The sequence below is a fragment of the Loxodonta africana genome, chromosome 3 (genome assembly GCF_030014295.1).
Source record: "Loxodonta africana isolate mLoxAfr1 chromosome 3, mLoxAfr1.hap2, whole genome shotgun sequence".
NCBI classification, from domain to species: Eukaryota; Metazoa; Chordata; class Mammalia; order Proboscidea; family Elephantidae; genus Loxodonta; species Loxodonta africana.
The window spans coordinates 46,186,425-46,208,635 of NC_087344.1; the positions used below are offsets into that span (position 1 = coordinate 46,186,425).

The 22,211-nt window shown below is 42.0% G+C and overlaps 2 protein-coding genes across 11 annotated transcripts in view; one reads left to right on the top strand and one right to left on the bottom strand.

Annotated features, from left to right (window-relative positions):
- Positions 1–22,211, bottom strand: part of MTOR (mechanistic target of rapamycin kinase) — a 144,829-nt gene that overhangs the window by 60,940 nt on the left and 61,678 nt on the right. For all 10 annotated transcript variants that reach the window (XM_064281270.1, XM_064281273.1, XM_064281269.1 and 7 more), the window contains 3 exons: positions 19,218–19,360; positions 16,429–16,591; positions 16,146–16,291 (listed from right to left, as the gene is read on the bottom strand). In XM_064281270.1, the coding sequence (XP_064137340.1) occupies positions 16,146–16,291; positions 16,429–16,591; positions 19,218–19,360 (452 nt within the window). The remainder of the gene's footprint in view (positions 1–16,145; positions 16,292–16,428; positions 16,592–19,217; positions 19,361–22,211) is intronic.
- Positions 5,879–12,276, top strand: ANGPTL7 (angiopoietin like 7). The gene is made up of 5 exons (XM_003413469.4): positions 5,879–6,630; positions 9,161–9,261; positions 9,880–10,074; positions 10,696–10,894; positions 11,129–12,276. Exons 1-5 carry the CDS (start codon positions 6,258–6,260, stop codon positions 11,296–11,298), a joined length of 1,038 nt encoding a protein of 345 aa, XP_003413517.3. The 5' UTR covers positions 5,879–6,257; the 3' UTR covers positions 11,299–12,276.

Consider the following 22,211-nt stretch of genomic DNA (forward strand, 5'->3'; position numbering starts at 1 on the left):
TTCTTTGCTCCGAACAGGAAGAGACCAATAGTCATATCTTAGATGGCTGCTTGTAAGCTCTTAAGACTCCAGACACTACTCACCAAAGTAGGGTGCAGAACATTGTCTTTACGAACTATGTTGTGCCAGTTGACATAGATATCCCCTTTGACTTCAAGCCTAGGAACTTCATCCCGAGAGGTGTTTGGTCATGTCTAAGAGGTTTCCCTGACTGTGCCCCTTTTGTGCTCTATTGCCTATATTAACATATGAGGAGCACCTACAGTCATGTATGTAGAAATACCCACCACCAAACCTGTATCTGCAGGTGGGTGTGCTCCCTTATACCCTCCCACACCTCTTGGCATATCTATCTACCTATGTATCCATTTGTAAATTATCATTTGTTAATACTATTGTTGCAGGATTGTCTATGCTCTAGTAGTTTCGGTAGCTGTCCTTTATTCTTGCGTTTCTCTCAGCGTCCTCTCTTGCCTTGGTCATGTTATGCTGACTTCTCCCATGTTGTGTTCTGCCTGTCCCTTCACCAATATTAACACGTGTCTTTTATCTATTTGGTAATTTTCCCTCCTTCCTCCTCCCATCACTGATAATGTTTTTTTCTGTGTGTAAACCTTTTGTTGTTACTTTAATAGCGGTCTCATATAATATTTGTCCTTTTGTGATTGGCTTATTTCACTCAGCATTATGTCCTCCAAATTTATCCATGTTACGAGAAGTTTCATGAATGTGTCATTTTTCTTTATCGTTGCATAGTACTCCTGCATTCAGTCGTTTTTTATTCCTGTTGCTGAAAATACCACAATTTATCCATCTTACTGCTGATGAACATTTAGGTTGTATTCAGTTTTAGGCTATCATGAGTGGTGCTACCATGAACTTTCTTGTACATCTTTGGTGCATGAGTGTTCACATTTCTGTTGGGAGTTTATCTAGAAGAACTGCTGGGTTATTGGGTATGTTCAGCTTTAGAAGCTACAGTCAAATTTTCTCTGAAGTGGTTTTACCAATTTACATTTCCACCAGCAGTGTATGCAACTCTCAACTGGAAAACATCTTCATCAACACTTGGTATTTGCAGTCTTTTTAATTTCAGCCATTCTGATGTGTAGCAGCATTTTATCATGTTTTTTTCTTGGTGCATAGTAGCATCTTATTACGGTTTTAATTTTCACAGTGACTAATGAAGTGGAGCAACTTTTCATTTGTTTATTGGCCTTCTGGATATCCTCTTTTGTGAAATAACTGCCTGTTCAGATCTTCTGCCTATCTTTTAACTGGGCTACCTTTTTTTCCCCTTATTGTTTGGTAAGAGCTCTCTATATGCTCTAGATATAATACATATAAGAGTATGTATAGTAACCACCCTTTTACCTTTCACTCCTTTAATGGTATCTTCTGAAGAACAGAAATGACTATTTTTATTGCACTTCCTGATGTTTTCCTTTGTGGTTAGTATTTTTTGTATTTTGTTTAAGAAATCTTTGCCTATCCCAAGATGTTGAAAATAATCTCCTACGCTATGCTTGAAACTTTGTTTTTACCTTTCACATTTAGAACATGAATTCTTCTTGACTTGATTTTTTGTGTGTGGTATGAGGTGGGGACCAAGAGTCTTTTTTTCCTCCACATGGCTATCTAGTTGACCCAGCAGCACTTACTGAAAAGACTGTCCTTTCCTCAGTACTCTGTGGTGCTTTACTTGTTATAAATCAAGCATTCATTTACGTATGCGTCTGTTTCTAGACATTTTATTCTGTTCCATATGTCTAGTTGGCTATCCTTGTGCCAATACTATGCTCTCTTATTTACTGTAGTTTTATGATAAATCTTGGTATCTCGTAGTGTAAGTCCTCCAAATTTGTTTTTCTCATTTAAGGGCACCTTGATTTTTCTTAATCCTTTGCTTTATTTAACTTAATCCTTATAAAAATTCTATGAAGAAGGGTAGTAATGGTACCCATTTCACAGACTGGTAAACAGATACTCAAAGAAATGAAGTAATTTGCCCACAGTCATATAGCCACCAGTGTTGGAGAAAGATTAAAATCCAGAGTTGTCTGTCTCTAGACCTAAGGGCTCTAGGTCTAGACTTCATACACTGTCTCCTTACTCCTAAAGACAGATGACCCTGTCAGGGCATTTAATAAGAATGCATTACAATTTTAAGAAATTCTAATGCTCTAAACCACCCATTTTTCCAGTTAAAAATCTTGTCTGGCAACTATGAAAAGACACTTTCCTAGTGAGACTTAGAAAAACAGGGCAGCCATGTTGCAAAAGCTTCCTTGGACTCCTTCCACTACCCCCTCAATCTCTAGTCAGTCACCTGGACTTGTACAGCCCCTCCAGCCTGGCTCCTCTATACCACTAGCTACCACCACTCCTCTCCCTTTTTTACTCTTCAGCCACATATTTGACCACTTATGTTCTCCTACTAAGCCAGGGTCTTTCACAGAGCTGCACCTTTGCTCAGAATACCCTCTCCCGCTCCTGGCTACTTCTTCTTTCTAAACCTGTGCATCACTTCCCTCAAAAGGCCTTCTAGACCTCACCTGGGTTAGGCACTCCTCCTCCTCTGTGCCCTCATTCTAGAGTTCACATTGTCCTAGAGTCCAGTTGTCTATCTCTCCAACTAGACTGTCAGGGACTCGAGGATGGGCTGGCATTGTTGCTGTGTTTTACAACTTGCATAGTGGCTAACAGGCAGACGTTTGCTACAAAGTCCTGAGAGAAATCAGACTCTTTTTTTTGCTAGGTGCTATAATTAAACAACAGACTGTAAAAGGAGGTGAGAGAGAAATAATTCTTACAGGTCCAGGGCACACTGTTTGGTAGAAGCAGCAGATTAGAAGTCTTAGGGAAGAGAAGAATACCTTCTGTGATGGATTTGGGCTTTCAGATGAGACAGGAACAAGATCAAGTGATAGAAGGATCATATATTAAAAGGATATATATATGTACACACACATGCATACACACACACACACACATATATATAAAGGCAAGCTGTGACTCATTAAAAGATTCCAGAAGAACTAAAATGTTTATGTGAAATATACAATTAAATTCACAACAAGACAGGTTCTTCTGAGATTTATTCATTCAACAAATTCTGAGAGTCTGCTGCTGAAGGTAGCTACTTCTCTTGCTCACCAATTTTGAAAGTGATGGTTTCAGGTAGGCAGGGGCAGGAAAAAAGGGGTAGTCACTCCAGCAGGGACATTTTCAAGAGAATGACACATGACATTCTTATCTGCACAGAAAACAAGACCAGCTCCAGGCCCTAGAGCTCTACAACATGCTTTCAGCTCTTGGTGCCAACCCAAAGGCAGTAGAGCACAAATACTCTGAAATCTTCGAGAACTTCCATGCTAACCAAGGCTAGCTGACTCTTTTCATTAAGAATATAAGCTTTATTTTTGCAAACATCTTTCCAGGAACACCAAGCTGACCCTTTTTCACCACCATTAAAATGGGAGAAAAGGAAAAACTGTCAGCTACACAACCCAGGTTTTCCATATTTTCTGTCAGTCCACGTTTTCATGGTCAGCCTGTTTACTGAAAGGCAGAAAAAGGGATTAAGTGCCTCTCAGAGGAAAACCACTTGAGTCCTCCATATTCTTCATGGTTTTCTCTACTGGCTTAAAAAAAAAAAAAGCTATGCTCAAAACAAGGGCTTACTTCTTCTTTTAGAAATTCAGAATCTAGGACATCATGGGGCCATGGTGTTTTGGAGAACAGATAATCTGGCATTGGAAATTTCCTTAATTGTCTATTTTTCTCAAAATTTGTGGGGGAATTTACTGACATTTGGGCAGCTTAGGCAACTTAAAAAAAAATCTTCAAACAACTTAAGAAAAGTTTCTGTCTTCAACTTATACTTTATGGCAGAAATAAGTTTCCAGAAAATAAATGTCAGAGACTAGACACTCATGCTGAAAGTTAGATGCTTCCGCTCTAAACTTATGAACCCCCTCTACCTTTCCTAGAAATGGTTGCTACATGGATTGCAAATATGAATGGCTGATTCATTTTCTGCCCAGATAAGCAAATCTATTCATAATATTTTCCTGTTTGTGCGGGGGGCGGGGGGGGGGGTGCAGCTACCGGGAACTACAAACAAAAAGCTTGCTGGGAATCCATAAAGCTCCATTTTCCTTTATGCATTCTCCACTGTGTTGCGAAACATGAGTTCTAAGGCAGCAGGGCTGCATGTAATGTTGTATATGATTGTACGGCCCATGGTGCTTCTATGACACATGGTTTAAGCTCAGTCTCACTGATGGCCAGGAGATCACCCTCAAGATCCTCATGGAGCTTAGCAGACCCTGTAAGATGCTGACAGCTTAGGGCCAGGTTGTTGTTGGTGAAATGAACTCTACAGAGCCAAGGCTATAGTGCCCGGCTGGGCTAGATATTTGCAAAGAGAGAGCATGGGCTAGCAGACAGTTTAGGATCTTCTAAGCGGAATGACAAGTTGCTGTAGGGTGCCAGCAACATCCTCACCCCATAGTAGGCAAAAGAGACTAAGGGTGTGAGAAAATAAACCCTGGTCCACATTGATCCCCTACTGCTCTTTGATTTAGAGGAAAAAACAACGTTTGCTAACTCTAGCTGCCTGAACAGCAATTACTTTCTGAGACATTAGAAGCCCTGATTGGAAAAGGGCTCTGGGGAATTATGGTCAGGAATGCGAGTTGTCAGGCATCAGCCTTCGGGTGAAGGACCAAAACCAAACATCAACGTTACAAGTAATTCTGCTTTCGTGGCTCCATTGCATGGCAACAGCAACAGTATGCTCCAAAGACAGAGTTACTGTGTTAAGGACAAAGGGACCTTTGTATACATTCTTAATGAAAAGCTAATTTTAATGATATTTTCTGGAATTCCAGATTTTTCACATTTGTTTTCAAAGGAGAAGTGTCTTTCAAATACAGTACATAAAAAATTAAACAGCTATTTTCTGATACAAAATCACAGATCAACAGAATAATTTCATGTTGCAAAATATATTGCATAGGAAGAGTGAAATGAGACTCTAGATATGGATTTATTTGGTGATGGGGATTCTTTTCTCTACATTTTAATATATTTTCCAAGTTTTGAACCATGGGCCTGTATTATTTTTATAATCAGAAAAAAAAAAAAAAAAAAAAGGACAATATCCTCTTCTACTCCCAAAGATGGCCTGTTCTCTGTTCTGCCTAAAGGCTGATGAAAGTGTAGGGACCAATCTCAGACCATGCCTGGCACTCCTGAGTTTTCACCTTTGTGGTAATAGCCTGATACCTCCTTGCAAAATATCAAGTGTGAGAGAAGCTAATACTGGCCCAGTTTTTTGCTGAAGGAGAAAGTATTTCAAAAGAAGATAACAGAGCAAATCTTGTGGATATGAATTACAAAGTCTTTTCTTTTTCCTTCCTAAGAGATTAACCTTATTCTTGTATTTCTAGAATTCTTCTAAGTTGGGCATTTTCGGATGTGAACGAGTGTCAGGCCCAGGTAGAATGAGTATTTTGTCAAACACTGAATGATGATCAGAGAAAGGAATGACCAGCGGAGTTAAAAGCGCATTCAGCAGGATGCCAAAATATAGCAGAGCCTCATATAAACAGCATGGATTACATTAACAGGCTTCCCTGGGTGAATAAAGACTCTCATTCCCAACTCTTTTTCCCTACCCTACCCTCACCCCACAGTTATATAACCTTTAGAACTGAATTTGGAAATTCTTCTGATCCTGCCCTGCTTGCTGATAGAGTTGAAACGGTGCCTGGCAGGGCCATAATCTAATAAGTGAGTCTGGAAACACACAACTTCACACTCTTCTTGTCTCAGCCCAGAGACTGTACAGGCAAGGAAAGAAGGACTCGGCCCTGTATCCCTCCTCCCCTCCTCTGACTAAGTTTACACTGACTTCACCCAGCAGGCACCTGACCCTCCCAGATGAGATGGGAGGGGCTAAAGTGAAGGGTACGGCCATTGTGGGGTGGAGGTGCAGGCAGCAAACAATATTTAAGATGCGGAGTTGGTAAAGCATTCAGGCTTGGGACAGAGGGCTATAGGATACCCAATTAAGACCCATTTTCAGAAACTCAAGCTTTGAGAAGGCTAAGAAGGAGCAAGGAAAGAAAGAAGCCAACAAGACAGTCAAGAGTGAGTGTTAAGGTCATAATTTGCTGCAGTTTTGCAAACCTCAACTGGGCACATCCAGATTCCCCCAAAGGAAGAGAATCCCTCACCCAGGTCTAAGAATGATGCTGGAAAAGACTCTCTCCACTGTGACCTGGCTCTGCATTTTCATCATGGCCTTTGTTAGCCACCCAGTGTGGCCACAGAAGCCCCCTAAGCACAAGACACCTGCACAGTTCAAAGCGGCCACCTGCTGTGAGGAGGTGAAGGAGCTCAAGGCCCAAATCACCAACCTGAGCAGCCTGCTGAGTGAACTGAGCCAGAAGCAGGAGAGGGACTGGGTCAGCGTGGTCATGCAGGTGATGGAGCTGGAGAGCAACAGCAAACGCATGGAGGTGCGGCTCACAGAGGCTGAGGGCAAGTACTCTGAGATGAACAACCAGATCGACATTATGCAGTTGCAGGCAGCGCAGACTGTCACACAGACCTCGGCAGGTAAGGAGGGCGGGTTCTCACGCTGCTCATCATGTTCTGCCTCAAAGAGCCTAGCATCTCCCTGTCTAGAGTACCACTTTTAGAAAACCTGGGCATCGGAACAATTACTAGGGGTTCTTTTCGATTATACTTTCTTGGGTATGTGCCATTGGCTCTATTTTCCCTTTAACAAAGGCTTAAGGAGTTATTTCTTTTGATTTCCAATGTTCTGAAAATTTACCCAGGACCCTCACAGGTCTCTCTGATTCACAAAGTGTTTCTACAAATTAGAAAGGCATGAACTGCCATCCTGAAGCAGAGAGAGAGTATGTAGTTTGTTCGAAGTCACACAGCAAGCCTTAGAAACAGAGTTCACATCTTCCTGGGTTGGTCTCATTACACTGCTTCCTAACCAAGAGCTGACAGGCTATATCCTCCATCCCAAGGAAGCAAGAACGAACGCCAAAACCTGTCGCTCTAGAAGCAAAGTTTTACCAAAGACAATTCTCTGGTGTACCTAAGATTTAGTGGGATGGGCAGTAATGGTATCTTGAGTCCTCTCTTTACAACTTGAACTACTCTTGCTGGCAAAGACTTAAGCGTATAGATACTGTCCATAGCTATTTGAAGAACGAATGCCTTTGTGTTCAGGAAAGGATAGGCTTTTTCAACATTCTTCAGTTCTAGTATTTCTGTTTTTTTCTCATAGTCTCAAATAAGCTTCTTCCAAAATAATACAGGAAATAATAAAACGCTACACTGAAACCTGGAATTCTCAAAGGTCAAAAAGAAAATACAATTAATGTTTTCTTTTCAATAATAACTTTCAGTTTCTGTTTGGCTTGGCTCAGCTAGGCTTAGAGGTGAATTTATGGTTCATAGATGAATTTTATTTTCTGAAATTATCAGGAAATGATTAATTATAAGGAGCATATTCTATGGATATGTTATTTCTTGCTGACACAAAAACTGGTGGTCACATTACAAACCAAGTCAAAAACAAAAAGTGATTAGCTTCTGGGAAGAGAGATGGCTCTAATGGATAAGTCACTGATTACCCTCTGGCCAAATGAAGAAGTTTTAACATAAAATAAGTTTGAAAACTCTGTTAATTAAACTAATGTTTATAAATCACTTTTAAAGCATTTACTTCCAGACACTTAGTTTGGGATAGCAAGGTATGCTCAGGCCATTTTCCAGATAAGTGAGTCCTGAGCTGGTCTGTGAGATGAAACCAGACAGGCAGAAAAGATCAGGCCAGACAGAGGAATCTGACCACGCCACCTCTGCCCCTCCAAACATGATTTTCTCACCACCCAGCAGGGAGTTTCACGGGGGATCAAATGCAGCTCTCCTGATAAAAAAAAAATATATATATATAGGCCTCTACTATTCTTCCCTAGGGGAAGATTCCTCATTTTTCTTCTCTATTACCTGCTGTGGGCCACCTTGATACTCTATTAAGTAGGAAGCCCCTTGGAGAAAGCAGTAAGCTGATATGTTTGCACCAGTAAAAGGAAATGAAGAACTCTGATGGCAAAGGAAGGGTACCCCCCACCCCCAGCCCCAATGTGCTCTGCAGGAGAACCAAACAATCTTGGACAATTCCTATGGTAGAAGTGTTACTTTCTGCCATCTTTGTGCTCTTTTCTAATGCCCCAGTGTAGTGGTCCCAAGAAAAGAATCCCAAGACATAGATGGTGGGACATTTCCTGGACAGTAAGATTTCCTGCTCTCTGAATCCCATCAGGGAAGGGTACTCTCCTCCACAATACGCTCGTCGACTTTCAGAACAGGAAAACAAAATCTGGCATAAAACAGTATTCCCAAGGGTAGCCAAGGAAGCATTTAAATCAATCCCAGAGTGAAAATCCACCTGTCCGATGCCCTCGTTTCCTTGTTTTAATAACACTGCCAGGGGAGGGGCTCAAAGAGTTCTTCAGGGTGTTTCCATTTTCATTTGAGACTCTAGTATTGTTAGGCTAAGGGCGGAAAGACAAGACTGTAAAAACCTATCTCCCTTTATTGGTTGACAGTAGCCATTACCCTTTGAAAAAGAGCAACAAAAACCAAGCAGCCAACCAACAGTAACAAAACCAGAAGGTATGAGATGCTCATGACTCATCTGCTGACAGGGGCTGGCTGGCTGAGAAGTCCGAATCTACTAAACAGGAGCATCTGTTACAACAAATGTCAGGACCCAAGACCCTCACACCTTGTCACATTTCTAGAATTCAGAGTTCAAGACTACAGCCGAGTAACTCATTTCAAAGTTAACCTGGAACCCCTTGTTTGACTGTCCTGTTGATGCTATCCAGGTGAAGGGCTTCCCCACCCCTCTGCCCTGCCTCTCGTAAAGCCAAAAAACACCTCCTCTCTTGATCTCCCTAGACTACCTCTCCCAAATCCAGATACTGCCTACTAATTAACACCAATGGTAGGAATGAAGCCTCAGTTTTCAAACATTCAATTTAGATGCAGCAGGAACAGCTCAGGTGCCATGGAGCCCCCAAGTCTGGATGCTCACCCCTGTGCTTTGCTCCCTTTGTAGACGCCATCTATGACTGCTCTTCCCTCCACCAGAAGAACTACCGCATCTCTGGAGTATACAAGCTGCCTCCCGATGACTTCCTGGGCAGCCCTGAGCTGGAGGTGAGGTCTCCTCACTGCCTCAACACACGAACGTTCCACCATCTGTCCTCCACCCTCTCAAAGGGATGGAGACAACAGGGATTATTTATAGTCTAAAGAAAGGGAAGTTCAAAACAGGAAAGTAAACATACCAAATACCAGAGAGCTAGCCAAACAGAAAAATCCAGGCATCTGTTTTGCCACTTTAAACCATAATCAACCAAATATCAAATTCTTGACATATATTAGATAATTTTAATTTAAATTAATTTATAATTTAAATTAAATTACTAATTTAAATCCTCTGCCCTGTCCTAGAGTAGTTATTCTTTGGGGGGAAGAAAAGAGAGAAAATGAAGGGGACATATCAGAAGTACCTAATTTTCTTCCCCGAAAACTGTATGTATATCCGGGCCCTCCAATTCCACCCCACCCCCAATTCTGACAATCTTCCTCAGCAAACCACCACTCTGCCCTGGGTTGCTGACATCGGGGTAGAATCGCTGGTGTGGTATGCCTGTGCGACTATGGGAGTATGCGCAGCCACTGGCTCTGTGGGTGGGGAAAGGTTGCAAAGCCTGCAGGCACACTCCTGCCACCAACCTCTGCTAGTCCCTGACCCAGCATCCTCTGCTCCAGGTGTTCTGTGACATGGTGACTTCAGGCGGCGGCTGGACCATCATTCAGAGACGGAAGAGTGGCCTCGTCTCCTTCTACCGGGACTGGAAGCAGTACAAGCAGGGCTTTGGCAGTATCCGTGGGGACTTCTGGCTGGGGAATGAGCACATCCACCGGCTCTCCCGTCGGCCAACCCGGCTACGTGTGGAAATGGAGGTGAGCACGCAAGCCTGGGTCCCTGGGACTGGAATAGGGCTGCCACACACAACTGTGTACAACTCTGGGGACCCACTCCTATTCTTATGCATTATAGATTTGTCCATTTATTATGGCGGTTTTTCTGCAGGTTGCAGTACAGTTGAGGAAAATAGGTTTTTTTTTTTTCCTGTTTTACACAGAAGCAGAGCTGCAGGTACCACAAGGAGGAGGCCTGGCCCAGGCCAGAGGTCAACAAGTCCATCAGTCAGCTTGGCTGGGACACTGCTGTCTCTGGTCTGGCCTGGGGAAGAGGCCCTTGAAGTGCCAACCTTACTGATATTGGGTGGTGCCCCTCATCAAAGGCCTGGAAGCATGCACTTTATATTCTCACATTCTTCTTGTGACACTTCTGAGTGGGATGGAGCAGAAATGTACATCGACACCTAACAGACAGGGATGTGTAGGAATACAGAAAGGGAGACTAATTAGGAGGGGAGTGTTCTGAGTCCCAGATTAGTATGGTGCGGAGGTGAACAGGTGACAACAGCTTACTAAATTCCAAAGATGTGGCTGTGGGGCTAGGACGGTCTGAACTAAAGCCCTGCAGCAGTTCCTCTAAGGCTGTCTCCCCTGTGACAGGACTGGGAGGGCAACATGCGCTATGCTGAGTACAGCCACTTTGTTCTGGGCAATGAACTGAATAGCTACCGCCTTTTCCTGGGGAACTACAGTGGCAATGTGGGGAACGACGCCCTCCTCTATCATAACAATACAGCCTTCAGCACGAAGGACAAGGACAATGACAACTGCTTGGACAAGTGCGCACAGCTCCGCAAAGGTGAGATCCGGGGGTGGGGGACGGGAAGTTCAGGAATATGCCCGTAATCACATTTGAAGAGAAAGCGTGAATTTGTAACTGTACAGTTGGCATTCTGGCTTTGATACCTTTGCTACAAGCTCTAACTGCTTACCTACAGTTCAAGGAACAATAACAAATCCCTGAGGTCTAGGCTACCTATCATCACTTTTCAAGGGGAGGACATTCTTAGCTTACTTCTGTTTCTTGTGCCAGGTGGATACTGGTACAACTGCTGTACAGACTCCAACCTCAATGGAGTTTACTACCGCCTCGGAGAGCACAACAAGCACCTGGATGGCATCACCTGGTATGGCTGGCATGGGTCTACTTACTCCCTCAAACGAGTGGAGATGAAAATCCGCCCAGAAGACTTCAAGCCCTAAAAGAAGGCCTGCTGGGGAATGGAGCTGCAGGATGCAGAAAAATGGAGGCTGGGCAGAAGCAGAGGAGGGGAGGAAGAGTGTATAGAAAGGGTAATGATGGAACATGATCTACAATCTCCAACAAGAGAGTAAGTCTCAGAGGAACACAATGGTTTGTACCAAGGATGCTGCAGTAAATGGGACAAGGTGTTTAAAACACAGTGGGTCCTGAGACAGACTTCTTTCTCAGGGGCCAGACTGAGGGACTTTCTGCTTGTGATCCCTAACATAACAGTAGTTTGTCTTTTCCACATGATTTTTCTGTGAAAAAACATTAACTGTGAGGTCAATTCATCCATCTTCTCTAAGGCCTAGATTATGTGAAGGCAGGAAACAAATCCTTTTGCTAAAAAGAGCTATTTAATTTCAATTCTCAAGGGAGAAGTTTTGGGTGCTAGAGAAAGGACAGAAAGAGTGTGGTGGAGGAGGGGTTTCCATTTTTAAATCCAGTAAAACTATCTTCAGTCTATACATTTCTATTAAAATACAAAAATTGTCCTGCTAGAGTTCAGCGGACCCAGGTGGGAACAGGGCCTTGCAATCAGACTCTCAGCCCCCCGCTGCTGGCCTTAATCACGGCACAGCACTGAAAGGAACTGGTAGGTTTAGCAGTTTCAGGGGAGCACCAAAGGGCATGGGCATAAGTCCTTCACAGACACTTGCACAAAATGGCCTTAAAATATTCACAGTCGATACAGACTTATCTCTATTTGCTTTGTCAGGAAAGAGCCCAAAGGACTTCCTTCATTTATCTTGTGTGTAAGAAACAGCTGAAAATGAGGGTAGGTGGCGCTATGGTAATAATTCATGCTGTACACAAGCACCTTGCTTTGTAAAAATATTACAGTTTGTGTTTTACATGTTCAAAGTTTATTTTCCTTCTACAATAAACTCTTTTAAAACTTGTTTGTTTTCTTTTTTAATTCTTACACCATTATCACTTAGAGTCTTGCTAAAAGTTTAAGGAAAAAACCAGAAGGTGAGCAGTGAGTGAGTCTGTGTCAGTATTCAGGGAAACACAGGAGGAACAAGAACCCAAAAAAGGAAAGGTGAGGGGCCAAAAGGGCAGTAGATGCTGATAAGAGACCAGATCCTGGCCCAGCTCACTAACCTCCACCTGGCCACTGCCACCACTTTCATCAAAAGGTTTCAAAGTACTCTGCAAACAAACACACCTACTTCCTACTTGATCAAACTAAAACATACAGAAAAGAAAAGTATCTTTAACCATAATGGGTACCAAATAATTTTGACCTTTTGGAAATCATTTTTCCTTTTTCAAAAAGAACCATTCCCTTGAGCCAGTCAGGTAAGGCAAGCTATTTTTCTTACTCAATATCTGCTATTGTACCTACAATATAATTGATTGTTGGCGCCCTGCGTGAGCCTTAAAAATAAGTACCTGGGGATTTTCAAAGGAATAAACAAAATGAGAGAGAGAAGCTACGCTGAAGTAGGACTTCCCATGGGACAGGTATTCAAAGAGAAACTCCCTACGGAAGGCAGGGGAATCAGAGCTGTTCAGCAGCCAGCACAACACTGCTAGGAAAGAGATGGTAAAAAGATCAAGGGCTGAAAGGAGAGGAGGAGGAAGAAGCAAGCAAGAATACACTCAGTTACTCAACTCTGAACAGGATCCTCTGTATGCAGACGGCAGAAGGCGCATTCCTCTCTATTCTCTCTCATCTACATATCCCACAACTCAAAAAAGCTAAGGCTCCTCAGTCAGCCTCTGTGGTTTACTTCACTTTTGAGGGAGAAACTTCTCAGAGAAAGGGGCAGAGGGGACAGGGAGAACGGCTGTTACTGAATGCACAGACTGTCCTCCAACCACTTAACCTACGGTGGTGCAGTTTCTGACAGTAATGTTTTTAAAGCACCTATTGTGGTACAGGAAACCTTGCTAGCGAAGTGGTTAAGAGCTACAGCTGCTAATCAAAAGGTCGGCAGTTCGAATCCACCAGGTGCTCTTTGGAAACTCTATGGGGCAGTTCTACTCTGTCCTATACAGTCGCTATGAGTCAAAATCGACTCGATGGCAACGGGTTTGGTTTGGTTTCTGGGTATTGTGATGCAAGGGGACGATGGGTACCAAGGATTCAGATTGAGAGCCCAGCACCGTCTCTGACCTTAATGAGGACAGAACCACATTAGGAACCCAAAGGAGAGCCTGGTGTTGCTCCCAAAGGCAAAGAACATTTTGTTCTGACCAGATCCTTGAAGATACTTGAGAGAACACAATACAGAAAAGAATGGAGCTGTGCAGAAAGCAATGAACAAATGAGGCCCAACAGGCAGTTGTCAGAGTTGCATGTCTATCTAGTGAGCACTGGCTGTTTTTAGTTTTAATTTTGCAGGTGTCTCAATTAGAAAAAAATTAAGAAAGGGGATTACATGCAGGGGCTGGGCAATGATGGAGAAAGAAAAGCAGGCCACTAGACCATATCCCAGTGCAATAAGCTAACCAAGTAAAAGCCCCACAGTAGTGTGTATGTATGTGTTTGAGTGTGTGTGTACACATGTGTATATGTACATGTGTGTTTCCACATAACTGAATACACATTTAATCTTCTGTTCCCCTAAGAAGCAATTACACTTACTTATCTATATGAGCTTTGAGGAGATGGGAATAGCCTCAATGTTGGCCCTGTTTTGGGGATTACTTGTGGGATTTAATTTGTCCTGGAGTAGAAGGTAAAAAAGTTACTAGACAGATTGATCCAGCAGCAAGAGAACAATATTGTTAGTAAAGCACTGCTTCTGAAAGCAAAAACAAAAAATAAGGAATTGCTGTACAAAGATGTTTTTGTGTATGTTCACTCCAAGTTGTTTCAAAAAGAATTTAAGGCAATTAGCTGATTCAAATATGTATAGTGTAATAATCTTTAAAAAAAAAAAAAAAAAAAGGCAGACGAATTGCTAAAGGAAAATAAGACCAGGAAAAAGAAAATAATGTCAAGGGTGGAGGTTTGTATTCAAAACAGGTAAAATTTTGTAATTTATTAGAGGTGAGCCAGGAATTTAGCTGTGCGCTCTCCATTAGCCACTGTGAGGAAGGGAATTCAATCTATTACTAAAGGGTAGAGGCTCAGGGATGTACAACCACCACCGGTCCTGACCCTTGAGAGGAGTTTCCACAAGGCTCATTCAGAGGCCTGGGGTAGTGCTGTGAGCTTAATAGCAGCGTTGCCTAGGGCTGTTTCTTTAAACTTTCTTTAGTAAAACTGATGACATAACACCGTAATGGTGCTTAGGAAAAGCAGTTTTACAAAATCAGAAGCTAAGGCTGCAAATGGAAACAAAAAACAAAGGTGTTTGGAAGATATAGGAGACCAAATTAAGGGAAGCAGAAACTGCAAGCTGAGCTGAATCAGACTAGGAACAAGCCTGATGAGTTCGGCGCACTGGATTTACCGTGGAACAGTTTTTTTTTTTTTTTTTTTAAAGCCAAGATTAATCTGCAGGAAAATCTGACAAAAATTTGTGGGCTTAATTTTCAACTACATTTGGCTTAAGAAGCTAAATGACCTCTTAACATTTTTCCAGGCCTCTGATTCTTTCTACTACGTATCTGCATAAACATCAATTCCTCTATGATTGTCTCAAATATAGGGAAAAAACTAGAGGTGGGATGAGAGGAGTTTCCAATAGGTCTCAAACAGAAGAAGGTTAACAAGAAAATTAATGTGCAAAACTAGTTATTTGATGTTTAAGTTATTATATTCAGATACCAGGTTTCCATTAGTTACCACGTGAGACCACATTACTCAAGCCAGAGATGGAGGAAGAGATGCGGGTTTTCACATTTGCTGTTCCTTATCAGAAACAGAAGCATGCCTCACAGGATGCATCTTTGTAACTGCTCCTAGATGGTATTTCAGAAATCAGCACTCTCTCAAAGCCCAACTTATTTGGGCAGAAATATGATTCTATCTTTTGGTCCCTTTTTAAAGCGTTTAAAGGAACATTTTTTAGCACCTGTCCAAAAGCAGAACTAGCAGAGAACATGACCAGTTGATTATCCTCTCAGATGAAAGAAGCACTGGACACACAGCAGGTTCTTTCAGCCACAATGGAGGAACTTATTAGCTAGGCGATTTTTCCTAAACTATCTGGAGTGAAATGATCCAACATGTTAGCATATTCCTGGAGATAATTAGATCCCAGAGTTAATATTCTCTGATAACCATTAGGGGAAGTGAACAGTCTCTAGGAACTGGAGATAACATTTCAGGCAGCTTGTGATATCGTAACAGCAGAAAATTGATTAAACTACCTGTTTTTTCCATACCCAGAAGACTCAATGCCATCTTATAAAAGGAGAGAATATAAACAAATCAGAGGAAAAGACCATCAAATTTCAGATTTTGCTCTCCCTTTTCTAGACACAGAACCGAGGCACTAAGACCTTTAGTCAATAAAACCCCAAGCGTGCCTTCAAGTGACCTCTGAGACGCAGGGACCAGTACATCTTCCACTTATCTCAGAGACTGCTATCTAACCACATATAAAACCTGTCTTTCCTAGGCAGCTAGGGGTACAGAATTGCTCATTTCATTGGGACCTGCAAGCGTAAGTTGGAAAACAATAGAAGCCCAGGTGCTAAGGGTCAACAAAAATGACAACCACGGCTAGAATCCAGGGGAGAGCCATCTGCAACCACATCTCACTCAAACATGTGGGCCAGACCCAAAGGCGATTTCACAGAGCAGAAGCCTACATGTGACTCCAGGGAACCTGCACCAGGCAGTGGAAGAGGTGGGGTCATTTTGGATGAAGGTGGCAATTAAAATGGGTTTATGGCTTACCTAATGAGAGACTCTAGGATGGCGGGAGTGGGGCCTTTCTGGAACTCCAGTTCTTTGTAGTGCAGTGCTTTGGCATACGCTCGGCACTTGGCAGCTCTCTCACCCAGCAGGACAATACCATTGTCATCTCTCAGTGGCAGTGGGCCCTAGAGGAGAGGCAGAACCCCACAGATAGGAAAATGGCAGATGGGACACCAACAAAAGTGGAATGCATGGATGCTTCTCCCCTCCCACCAGCTGGTTCCCTGTTAGCCTCTATCTGGATAATGGGGAAAAGTCTCACTTTGTCACTGTGTTCCATGAATTCAGCCAAGTTTAGGAGGGTTTGCGTGACTTCAGCAATGTCTTGAGAGGTGAGGGCCAACTCGATGCTTCTGATGAGCTCATCCTGCTGGTCTTCATTCAATTCAGACCAGCAGGACACAAATGCAGCATTGAATAGGTCCCTGAAGGCAGAGGGGAGTGGAGAAAGAAGTTAGAAACATCTCTCATGCCTCTACCCGGTGTACAAAGTCACGCCTATCAATCTTCGCCCAGCATCACTGATTTTGATTATACAGACCAGCGCTGTCCAACAGAACTTTCGGTGATGATGGAAATGGTCTACACCTGTCTTGTCACATGCTGTGGCACTAGCCACAAGTATCTGGCCACTGAGCACTTGAAATGTGGCTAATGCATCCAAGGAACTGAATTTTAAATTTTATTTAATTTTAATTTAAATTAAAATAACTATATGTGGCTGGTGGCTGTCGTATTTGCCAGTGATATACAGGGACTCTGTGTGTGTCTATGTGTATGTGCAAGACAGAGAGAGGAGTGGAGAAAAAAAACTTGTCTCAACAGGTATATTTCTCGGCAGTTTTTACACCACTTGTCTTCATCAGAGGGTAAGAACAGAAAGGGGACTTCGAACATACAGGTTAGCATTAACAGACTCAGAAAATAATAATCCTCCACTGATCTCCCGGATGTTTCTTGGGTAATGTTCAAATGTCTAAGATCTGGAACAGTAAAGGCAGCACCTGCTATTGCTTTGCAAAACATAACCAGAAACCTTAGCTGGATGGCCATAAACAAAATGTAACTTGAGAAACTTTCTGGTTCATACACTAGAAAACAGATGCTAAATCCACAAGTCTTAAAAGATTCACTAAAGCCCATTTCTAACAGCTGGGGCCTTAACAAAGAACTGAACCAGAGATGCCATTTCTAAGATTACTAAAACTATTTTAAATCACTACAGCATCACACAGATGGAATTAATTTACTTTACCTGACATCTGAGCTTTAATCTCATCCCACTCCCTTTTTGGTGAGTTGGGGGAGTAGAAACTATAGGAAATGCCTATAATGTATCAGTTTAGCATTTGATGCCTCTATACCTCTTTTTCGTTAAACATTGAAAAGTGTGAGACAGACCAATGTCTGTATAAATTTGGAATCTGATAGAAAAAACAAAATTTGAAATGAAAACAGAAAGAAGTCCTATCTGAATTAAGAAATAAACTCTCTGATCTAGGTTAGAGACCACATCAGATCCCAAAGGGAATGTTTGGAACTACGAGGATGAATGTGTACGTAGGTATTTACCACAAGCAGACTTGGCATGACATTGTGCTCAGAGGCGACTTGGAGTAGAAGGGAGATACCGTATGGTACACCAGCTGGGCACCTAAAATTTGGACACTATGGAAACAGGGAAGTCCTAGAAACTGATTTTTTTCTGGAAATTATTTTTAAAGCATTACAAATATACTTAAAAAAAAAATCAGATGGGCCCAATCATGGCATTAATTCAACAGTATCAAAGACTACTTCTGCTAAATACAGGCCCTAATAGCAAACCAGTGTGCTGAGAAAAAGTAAAATGATATGCCTTGCTTTTTGCTTCTTGCTAATGAGAAAGGTTAGTTTGTTAATTAAATCACCATTTTCTTCTCATTAAAAATAGCAAATGTCTACTGCAGAAAAAAAGGAAAACAGTAGAGAACAAAATAATCACTCTTTAAACTTTCCTTCTTTGAGGTAATCATTGTTGCATTACTTTCTATTTGTTTTCCTATGTACGTATATTTTTAATAGTTGAATTCACACATTTATACCATTTTGTATTCTACTTAATTCACTTACATTAAACTGGAAAATTTTCATATGCATTTAAACCTTTCATAAATGAAATTTTAAAGGCTGTTAAAGACTTACTATTTTAAAATGATTTTTTTTTTTTTGTGGCAAATTGCATTTTCCAAGGAGGGCCACAACAATATCTCTTACTCCATATACTCTTCTAGAACCTTGCTACTCCCCTATCAAGAGGTGGCATCCGTGACGACAGTGGGCCTTTGTGACTGCCTTGAACAATACACCAGAAGAAACGCTATGTGATTTCCAAGACCGGGTCATAAAAGTACCGTGAATTTCCACCTTGTTCTCTTGGGACACTCACACTTGAACTCAGCCACCATGCTGTGAGGAAGCTCAAGCAGCCCATCGAGAAATCCATGTGGAAAAGATCTATGGCCCTCAGCCCTTGGCCAGAGTTGAGCTCCCAGTCAGTAGTCAGTCCCAACTCGTCAGAATGTGCCATCTTGAAAGTGGATCCTATAGCCACCAGTCAAAGGACCCCTGCTGACACCATGTGGGTGTCATAACGCACTTCTATTCTGCTCCAAGTCATCTCTGAGCGATTAGACCACTAAGTTTTGGGTGTTTCTAATGCAAAAGTAAATAATTAGAGTACCATTATTATTGGAAAACAGGCTAAATTCAACTATTTGATAGTTGTTTTCAGGGTTGTAAATAACTCAGTAATAAACATTTTGGACTTAAATCTAGTAAGGAAAAAATTAATTTTTACCTATCAGCAAGGTCAAGGTGGACGCTTTTCTTATTAATATGAGCTTATTCAATTTGCCGTTTTCTTTGTCCCACAGTTAGCAAAATTAAAAACACTGGCCTTTTTACTATTACCTCTAATAAAAACTAACTACTATATATAGCATTTTCTACATGCAGATTCTCTTCATTCCAATCTGGAGCTGGGAAGCAGGGAGCCCTGACACACCGTACCTGGCCATCGGGTTGTAGGCCTGTGCCAGGGCCCAGCATGAGCGCAGGGAAGGAGATGAGGAGTCCTTCAGTAGTTCCAGGCTCAGTCGTCTTAGCCATTCCAGCCAGTCATCTTTGGAAACCCTTCTGGCAGCTCCCCAGGCCTGTAATCCCACAGGCAACAATAGAAAGCCATTAGCTTCAAGGGCCAATTATAAAGATCCCTCATCTATTTAAAGATTACTCTACTTTTTTGATTTATAAAATTATACCTCATGATAAAATCCCCCCAGAGAAACAATACAAAACAGTAATATTTAATAAAAGCTATAAAACATAAGTAGCAACCTCTGGAATACAGAAAAGGTCTGTTTTACACATTTGTGCTGAACTCTGAATATCAGCAAAGCAGAGAGTTCTACAGAACCAGAAACGAGGGAGACTACCACATTCAGAGTGCATTCCAACACTCCTGGAATGGCCTCCAGTGGCGTATGAAGGGACCAGACACTCTCTGCATTAGGACACGGGCTCATCTCATAGTAAAGGTTACATAGGAGAAGGGAAATGCTCAGGTTCACATCATCCCGAATGATATTAAAATCAGATGTTAGAATCAGCCCAAAGCACAAGGCACTGTGGGAAAACTAAAGGAGTTGAACAGATTTTATTCTCTAGTTTATCCCTTCCAGCTTTCTTCAAAACTCTGAACTATCCAGGTGACAAGAGTCACTGCCAGGGGCAGTTTAGGGTGGTAGATGGAAAGAACACAGGCGCTGGAGAGAGGCAGTACAGCATAGCAGGGCCAAGAGCCATACTCTGGAGCTCAACTGCCTGAATTCAAATCCCAGTCACGTAACTTTTTGGCTCTCTGACCTTAGGCAAGTTATTGAACTTCTCTGTGCTTCAGTCTCTTTATCTGTGAAATAAAGATAATAGTTCCCACCTGAGATGGTATTTTAAAGATTAATACGTGTGATGAATTTATAACAGTCTTGGCACAAAGTTAGTGCCTGTTCTGTGTGTAAGTTCCTATTACTCTGAAGCTAGAACCACCAGGCAGGAATCTTGGCTCTACCACTTAGCAGCTCTAACCCTTGGGAAAACTACTTGTGGCTGTACCTAAGCCTCAGTTTTCTTGTCTAGGGATATGTATCTAAAGCGCCTAGCTGGAATAGATGAGCAGAAAACGGTTGCTATTAAGTATCATCAAAATGACATCAATTTGAACAGGCCTAACCCTGATTGGGGATTCCAAAACACTTAATTGTGCTCATGCAGAACCTGTACATAGACCAAGAGGCAGTCATTTGAACAGAACGAGGGAATACTACGTGGTCTAAAATCAGGAAAGGTGTATGTTAAGGTTGTACCCTTTTACCATACTATCCAATCTGTATGCTGAGCATATAATCTGAGAAGCTGCACTACATGAAAAAGAATGTGGCATCAGGATTGGAGGAAGACTCATTAACAATCTCCAATATGTACATGATACAACCTTACTTGCTGAAAGTGAAGAGGGCTTGAAGCACTTACTGATGAAGATCAGAGTACAGCCTTCAGTATGGATTACACCTCAACATAAAGACAACAAAAATCCTCACAACTGGACCAATAAGCAACATCATGATAAATGGAAAAAATATCGAAGTTGTCAAGGATTTCATTTTACTTGGATCCACAATCAACACCCATGGAGGCAGCAGTCAAGAAATCAAATGATGTGTTGCAGTGGGCAAAGCTATTGCAAAAGACCTCCTTAAAGTGTTAAAAAACAAAGATGTCAATTTGAGGACTAAGGTGTACCTGACCCAAGCCATGCTATTTTCGATAGCCTCATATACGTGTGAAAGCTGGACAATGAATAATGAAGACTGAAGAAAAATTGACGCCTCTGAATTACGGTGTTGGCAAAGAATATCGAATATACCATGGACTGCCAGAAGAATGAACAAATCTCTCTTGGAAGAAGTACAGCCAGAATGTGACTCAGAAGTGAAGATGGCAAAGACTATGTGTTACATACACTGGACGTGTTATCAGGAAGGACCAGTCTGGAGGAGGACATCATGCTTAGTAACGCAGAGGGTCGGGGAAAGAGAGAAACACCCTCAAGGAGATGGACTAAAACTGTGGCTGCAAAGGTGCACTCAAGCATAGCAACAATTGTGAAGCAGGCACAAGACCAGGCATTGTTGCATTCCATTGTACATAGGGTTGCTATGAGTCAGAACCAACTCGACAGCACCCAACAACAGCAGCCCTAACTACTAAATCCCTAACTTTCAAAACATGTTTTTAAAAGATTGTTCTGGTAGAACAGACATGTCAATCCTCCTTAAACTAAGGAGATCATGTAGTTAAGCAGTTCTCAAACTTTGGACTAGTTAAGTGCTCTAGGGAATGAGAGACCCCCATGTGCAACACCACCTAACCATCTGTGACTCAATCCATCAATTCCCTGGGATAAACCGAAGGTTTGTGACAACTTTCAATGAGTTACCAATGAGTAACAGCACAGAAACTATTACTTTATGTCAGAAACCAAAGCAGAGATATTATCTAATCAAAAGACTTGATATTACAAGAGACTATACGAAGGCTCCTCAGCGATCATACGACGAGAACCCATGGATTAGAATAAAGAGTGACACTAGATAGCAAAGACTCGCCTTTTAGGGCGAAATGGGAACATAAGTCCTTTGCTATATGTAGATTTCTGGCTTCCTATCTACACAATGGGTGTCTTGCTGGTTGCACTGTATCACAAAGTTGGACGTACACAGGAAGTATTACTAATTTCCCTCTTCCTCTAGTGATGTTAGGTTGAGCCTGGGTAAGGTAGAGGCAATTCAGCACAGTGGTTAAGAGAGTGAGCTCTACAGTCACACTAACTTGGTGATATCCTGGCTCTATTATTGATAAACTACCTGACACCAGGCAGATTACTTTGGGCAATTAACCTTTCAGTGCCTTAACATCCACATAATGACAGCACCTAACTCAGAAGAT

Excerpts from the sequence above, each read along its gene's own strand:
- ANGPTL7 (XM_003413469.4), top strand. The coding sequence starts at position 6,258 with ATGATGCTGGAAAAGACTCTCTCCACTGTGACCTGGCTCTGCATTTTC. Across the intron at positions 6,631-9,160 it reads TGTCACACAGACCTCGGCAG|ACGCCATCTATGACTGCTCT; the intron begins GTAAGGAGGGCG and ends CTCCCTTTGTAG. Across the intron at positions 9,262-9,879 it reads TGGGCAGCCCTGAGCTGGAG|GTGTTCTGTGACATGGTGAC; the intron begins GTGAGGTCTCCT and ends CCTCTGCTCCAG.